Source organism: Poecilia reticulata, linkage group LG21 (assembly GCF_000633615.1).
Source record: "Poecilia reticulata strain Guanapo linkage group LG21, Guppy_female_1.0+MT, whole genome shotgun sequence".
Classification (NCBI taxonomy): Eukaryota; Metazoa; Chordata; class Actinopteri; order Cyprinodontiformes; family Poeciliidae; genus Poecilia; species Poecilia reticulata.
The window spans coordinates 2,204,018-2,211,355 of NC_024351.1; the positions used below are offsets into that span (position 1 = coordinate 2,204,018).

The 7,338-nt window shown below is 43.5% G+C and overlaps 1 protein-coding gene across 1 annotated transcript in view; it reads right to left on the reverse strand.

Annotated features, from left to right (window-relative positions):
* The window catches only part of LOC103457178 (kinesin-like protein KIF26A), a 41,168-nt gene extending 37,134 nt beyond the window's left edge, over positions 1-4,034 (reverse strand). Inside the window, exons 1-2 of the mRNA XM_017302105.1 lie at positions 3,918-4,034; positions 3,061-3,318 (exon numbers count right to left, since the gene is read on the reverse strand). Coding sequence (XP_017157594.1) covers positions 3,061-3,318; positions 3,918-3,977 — 318 coding nt within the window. The 5' untranslated portion in view covers positions 3,978-4,034. The remainder of the gene's footprint in view (positions 1-3,060; positions 3,319-3,917) is intronic.
* Between the last annotated feature and the right edge of the window lie 3,304 nt (positions 4,035-7,338).

A 7,338-nucleotide genomic window follows, 5' to 3' on the forward strand; every position in this document is an offset into this window, starting at 1 on the left:
GTGTCATGAAGCTGGGAGAAAGTAAATGAGGCGCATTAGCAGTGGCTGGTTGTTGCTTCTATGTTGTTTTGCGGAAAGGAGTGAAAAAAGCACCAAGACACCAAACAACCTGGTTTAAAACTTTTGCACGGTCCTGTCTGTGGTCTAACATCTTTCAAACAATGTGACCAAACGCTGCAGAGGGAGGAAGCTGCTCTGCTGGTGAAAGTGAATCGAGTCAGCAGAAACAGGGAGACCCCGACCTTCAGCTGCAGCTAATTACAGGTTTTACTTTAATTAGACCGCGACGCATGAGTGGATTCATCATCATCATCATCAGCAGCAGCAGAGAGATGAAGACTGACACCAGGAAGGAGGGAGCAGAGAGGACGGTCCATCCGTCTGTCCGTCCGTCTGAGACGCTTCAAATGTTCTGGAGCAAAACGTTTAAACTACACTGTAAAAAAACAGACAACCAGAACGATAACCGACCTGATGATTCCTCATTCGGGTCAGAAAGTTCCCTTTCAGCTGATGACGCTGTTCTTTAGGACTTTACTGCAACTAAGCTGAAGCGGTCACTCCTAGGTCAAAGGTCACTTCAGGGTTTTTCTTTTTCTCTTCCAGATGATAAAATCAGTCAGCGCCTCAGCGTGGAGAACATGAGAACATTTCTGACAGCAGATAAAACCTCTGAGAGTCTGAAGAGTCTGGATGCTGAGTGGTTGATGCGTCTCTAAATGAAGGACAGAGACGCTCCGGTGGATCGGGGGACGATTTGGAGGAACTCTGAGAGGAATGACCAGGAAGAGTCTTCCAGCTTTTGGAGACCAACTGGATAATGTTTGGGGAGGATTTTCATGGGTTTCATTCAGATCCTGAAGAAGTAGATCTGATCTGTAGTCTTGTTGACGTTCTGAGATGTTCAATATGACCAAGATCCCTCCGAGGAACCTAGAAGTCCAGCAGGAACTGAATCAGACTCATCACCCAAACTTCACCGACATCCTGACCGACCATGGACTTCTGATTATATGGGTTATAAAATATCAGCATGGTTTAGTTTGGGCTTAGTCTGACCCAAAACATCCAGTGGACTAGATAGTATAGAACCAGGCTTTGGTTCTCTAGGAGGTTCTGACGATGGATTGGTAGAGGAGATGAATAATCAGTTAAAGGTGCCACCTTCAGTCGGACGGCCAAGGAGCGGAGGGAAGTCCACCAATGAAATCATCCTTAACGTCATAAAGTTTAAAATCTGACAAGTCTTGATAGTTGAGCTTTATTTTGGTTAAAGCTCCATCTAGTGGAGCAGAGAGGAACTGCACCACATGGTGAGACACATTTAGATGCAGCTGCCAGGCGGCTTTACAGAAAATAATTGAGAAAACTCTAGTTAAAGCTGTTTCTCCTCGGCTCCTGCAGCTTCACCTTCCTGTGTTTCAACAGGAAGTTCAGCAGTGAGACTGGATGGTATTTCCTGTCAGAAATCCAGTTTTAATGAGTGAGTTGACATTTAAACTTCAAGCTGAATCCAAACCAGGATGATGGAATATCCTGAAAGAATCCAGTAAATGAAGCTAAATGTGTGCAGCACAGCGAGCAGCTCGGAGGGCGAGAGAACATCGGATGAAGCAGAGAGAGAGAGGTCGGCTCAGTGGAGGAGCCAGAGAGCGAGAGATCGGAGCGAAGCCTCGACAAGAGCGGCTCTGATGTTCACGCTTCCTCTCAGTGACCTGACAGAGCGGCTCAGCGTCAAACACCGAACCAAAACCCAGCAGAAACGACAGTCTGAGGAAAACACAGCAGAAACTACGAACCAGAACATCCAAACCTTTAGATTCCCTACGACACAACAGAGGTCGGACATTTCAATCATCAGCAGCAACGTTTGGGCCAAATACCAGAGAAACACAGTGAGACTTCATTAACTGTGTGTTCGGTATGTTAGTTGATATTTTATGGCCATATTGATCTGGTTGTCAGACATTTTAGCTAAAAATGAAGAGATAAAGACCAGGAGTTGGGGTTCAGTCATGACTGACGTCAAATCAGAGATAAATCTAGTCGTTCTTTTCTTCACATGTTCTTCTTGCCAACATTTGCCTGCTGTTGAGATGTTTGTCTAAATGTTTCTGTTACAGGAAGGCCAGCAGAGAAGCATCGTCCCTCCAGCGTCTCCTGGGTTTCCTCCCACTGGGACGAGGCTGGAATATCTCACCAGACTGACGTTCATCTTAACCAGACGCCCAGGTCAACTGGATCGTCTCCATGTGAAAGATCAACAGCTCTACTCTGACTGAGCTTCTCCTCCTAACAGAGAGAGCCCAGACCCCCTAATGAGAAAACTAATTTCCTGTATCCGTGATCTGGTTCTGTCAGTCCCTACATGAAGCTCGTCACTATAGATGAAGGTAGGATCATAGATTGACTGGTACGTTGAGAGTTGAGACTTTCAGAGCATCTCTCCTTCACCATAGACGATGACTTTACCAATCTCATCAGATGTTTGCAGATGGTTCACCAATCATCTACCGATCGTCTTCATACATGAACAAACCCCCAAAGGACTTTGTTTTCCCACCTGATAGACTCGGTTTCATTGGGAACAAAATTTCAGCATTTGTTTTATTTTCAGCTGCTGTGGTTCACCTTCACACTTCAACATGTAAAACCAACCGATCTGTTAGACCAGAGGTGCCCAAAGTCAGTCCTCGAGGGCCGGCATCCTGCATGTTTTAGTTCTCTACCTGGTTTAACGCACCTGCATCAAATGATGGCTCATTAGAGGCCCTCAGAGGAACATAGACATGCTGAAAAGGTTGTTACTACCACCAGGGAGAGAACTAAAACATGCAGGATGCCGGCCCTCGAGGACCGACTTTGGACACCCCTGAGTTAGACAAACCGGTTCCCCTCAACCCGACCCAGAGGAGGAACTCTGTTCTGGGCTGAGAGCAGCCATCGTTCTGGTGGTGGAAACATGTCTGAGTTTAAAGTCTATAAAGTTAAAAAACCTGCTGAGCTGCTGCTTCTTGTTTCTATAGGAAACTCAGACCGACTTCCTGTCGTGTTTCTGACCTTCATTGACGCGGCGTCAGTCAGAGCGGCAGCCTGTCTGTTCAGCTGCGACGCCATGATGTGGCAGCGCTGACACAGTCTCTGCTTCTCCTCCTCCGGCTTGCCGTAGCTGCTCAACTCTCCGGCTGACAGCGAGCCTTCGGGGTTGGGCCGCCGGGCGCAGCTCCTCCGGGCCTCGTCCTCCCCGCCTCCAGACGAACGCAGGCGTTTCCTGCGACATGTGGAGCCCAGAGGCAGAGGATTCTGCCCCTCCACCACCTGTTGCCAGAGAGACGAGGATTTTATTCTTTCAACCTGAAGAGTGGAGACCCAGTAGTAACGGGACCACAGTCACCTACAAATACCTGAGACGCCACAGAAAACCACAGCTTTCCAACTCAAATTAAAGATATTAGCACTTTATATTTACTATTAATAATACTGTGAAACTTATCGTGCGTCTTAATCTGCTGATGTCTTTATTTTTATGTTTTTCACACCAAGTCTGTAAAAGTAACAAGAGAATAAAGAGAACTGGAAGACATTGTTGTTAAACCTGCTGCTAATAAATAACATTTAATTCATGCAGCCAAATGAATGTTGGTAAATCTTACTGAAAAATATAACTTTTGATTTAGTTCTGCAGAAATTCCAGCATCTGAAAAATATTTTGATCATTTAGTGACCAGATTAATATGTCGATTAGTTCTTCAATCTAAATTAATATTAATCGATTTCATACCAACATCAGCATAGAAATATTACATTTTACTGAAATCTACCAGATTCATTACATAGCGTTGGACTGTTTTAATTGACAGGCCTGTTTTAACCTGATGAAGGTTTTATTTCATGCTAATAAAGGGTTAAATACTCACCGTGTGCCTCCTGTAGTCCGGCCCGCGTCCCGGCGCTCCGGTCCAGAACTGTGAACACATTTCAGTTAAAATCCTCCAGTCGGACCTGAACTCTGCTTCAGACGAGCCTCAGTGAGACTCTGATGAAATGTTTTAACACTGCAGAAATAAAGGAGGAGAGGTTCTGACGGCTCGGAGGAGAAGAACCACTGAGGCGTGAAGTTCAGACCGACAGCGTTACACAACGATGAGCAGAGACTACATGACTGAACACAGCTAATCGGTTAGCATTAGTGCGGCTAACTGGCTCATATCATATATTTTAGCTGTTAATTTTCCTTTATCATCTTTACTATCTGTACTATCAGCTAAATGCTGCTGCCAGAGTCCTGACCAACACCAGGAAAACTAAACTTTCATTGTTTTTGTTTTTCAAAAATAAAGGCAACATCTGTTCTATTGATGTTACTATAATTACATCAATAGATGTTATTCTATTTTACATTTTAAGCACTGATCAGTGGCAGCTGTTCTACTTCTGTTATGCATGATCATAAACACTTTTAGTTGAAAATTTCAACATAAAAATATTCACTTATTATGTATAGCATCATTGAATTTACACCTGAGTGGGACAGTGAAAAAATATATTTTCAAAATGTGTTTGTGTATTTCTGGATTGAAAGTCAAAGGAATAAACAAAGGAAGGATCTATGATAACGCTCCTTAGTGCACATCATTAATCATTTGAGTTTGTTTTTTTAATCTGTATCTGTTACTGAACTTCCTGTTGATTTAATTTCAAATTATTATTAGATAAAATCACATAGCGAAGTGTTGTAATTGCACATCGTGTAGTAAATCTGAAGCTTAACTTTCTGCTTGATTGTACAGTTAAATAAGCTTTAATAAGCTGTGATGGACTTTAATCAATAGTTTTCTTCGTGATATGTAGTTTTTTGGTACTCAAAATGGCCTACAACATTTCTTAATTGACGTGACGCAGCCAGGCCCCGCCCCCATGCAGAAGTCGCGGAAACCTAAACAAAAGCGTTATAATGGCAGCAGCAGTGAAACTCGATGCTTGTCAAGAGACATTTTTTTTGAGTAATTTTTGCCTTAACCAACTCTGAGACAAAGACGACAGGCAAGAAAATTCTCTGAGTCAATCAGGTCTGTGAGGTCATTTCCGGGAAACAATGAGAAATCAACGTGAAAACCCAAATCTTTCTCAGAAGAAGAATGAGAGGCTCATGAGTGTGAACGCTGTCGGAGGCATATTGTGAAAAAAGGTGTGTGTAACACGAGGTTGTAAAAGTCTACCCGCAGCAAAATGCTTAGAAATAAACAGTAGTTTAAAAAAAAACTGCTGCAGCATGTTTCCATGCTGCCGTTGCAATTTACACACAAAATCAAGCACAACTACTATTGCCGTGAGTTTTATTAGAAGTTGCTAATGAAACTCGTTACAGTTGGGTGGATTTTACGGGTTTTACTGAAAAATGTAAAATCTGGCAACCGTGCCAAACGGCGCCATTTTTGTCATTAATGAGCAAGGCGCATGCGCCATGCTGGATAGAAATATGACGCAGCTTCGATTTAAGTGCTTTTTAAAAAGGTGCGGCTGGCGCCTGATTGCACGGACACGCGAAACTGGCGTCTGATATTCATGAACTTCGGAACCCGGATTAAAAATAACATTTCCTCATCTCCCGAGACGGAATCCGGATGGACGCCCAGCCTAATGACTGAAAACTTTTATGGATACAACTGAAATCGTGTCGGTGTTTATCGAGGCCTAGACTGGCGCCTTGTACTTGACCTGCGAGTAGGCTGCGGTGGAGCCATGTTTGAAATCGCTGCGTTTGTTATTCGGTAAGTTATTTTTGGGAAACCTTATTATAAGTTGTTTGTTTCTTTTCCCGATTACATTATTGAAGCAATTTTTGTGTCTAAACAGAGCAGCACACAAGAGACCGACAATGGCCTCTCAGTGGTGGTTTGTTGGGCTGGTGACGTCCCTGAAACATTTGAGGAGAAATGATGGCGTCTGGAGCTAGCAGTTGATCAATTATGGATTTACCGTGAGCTGAGGATTCCCGTCAATGGAGTTCAGGATCGCTTCAGTCATGCTGAGGAATCCCTACAAGGTGCCTGACTGTTCCAATGGCGGGTCCAGAAGACATCTCAGGGTAGGAGCTGTTGCGGGGTTTGCTGGGCTATGCTGCTGATGCTTTGTTGAAGGCCAACACTAGGCCTCTTGCTTGCTGGTTTGGGTTGATTCTCTGCTCGGAGTCAATGAGCTGAGAAGGATTCGGCTGTTTTAAATCCTTCTGTCTTTGGGTTTTTTAGTGTTGGAAGCAGTTGCTGTGGTCTTGTGACCTGCAAAGGTTTAGGTGTAACTGGACTCTGATATCTAGAATTTAAGTTCCTGGCTTAAGTTGTGAGGTGAAAGAAATGCCTCTGACTTCTGTTGTGATTCTGCATATGTTTAATTTACCTTGATGGTATACCTACTTATTAGTACTAATTTAAAGCGGCTATGTTGACATGAATATAGCTGCAGTAAGATAATGTCTTTCTGATCAATATTAAATGTTTTTAGTGAAAATAAGGTATTTACATTTTAACGTACATGCATACATTTTATTTTTTCTATCTACTTAATATTTGATATTTAATCTAAATGTTGTTTCAAAGACGGGGTCCATACTTTAATAATTCAATAAGTCAAACGAATTTAATTCATGTTCAACAATTTAACCGTTTAAACCGATTTTTGCGCTGAAACAACGCGTGGCCTCGTGCAATTTCATCATGCGATTTCATTTCTTCTGGATGACGGACAACGGAGAGAACACTTGGAGCTGCAGGCCAGAAGTCAGAGGTAAAGTTCACACTAATCCACCATCTCTTGCAGGTTTTCAGCTGAAGAGAGGATCGACTCGGACCCATCCTTCAATGTTTAAGTCTGTTTTTAACCCACTTTTTCTCTTAGAGGAAGCTACTGGTGGACCTTTTGGTGTGAATAACTACTTTTTTCTCAAAGATAAAGCCACCAAAGGAGCTTCTACTGCAACTAACTCTCTTTTCTCCTAAAGAAAAGCAGCTCTTTTTCCTTTTCTGTCTCTCTTTATACTGTCCTTTCAAATCCCCTGGGGGTCGTGACAGATGGCCTTTCATACAGAACCAACTTCTGGTTCTGCTGTAGGGTTCTTCCTGTTAAAGGGCAGTTTATCCTCTCCACTGTCACTACATGCATCCTCGATATGAGGCATTGATCTAGCTTACATAACTTCTAACCATCCATCCATCCATTTTCTTCCGCTTATCCGGGGTCGGGTCACGGGGGCAGCAGCTTCAGAAGGGAGGCCCAGACTTCCCTCTCCCCAGCCACTTCTTCCAGCTCCTCCGGGGGAATCCCAAGGCGTTCCCAGGCCAG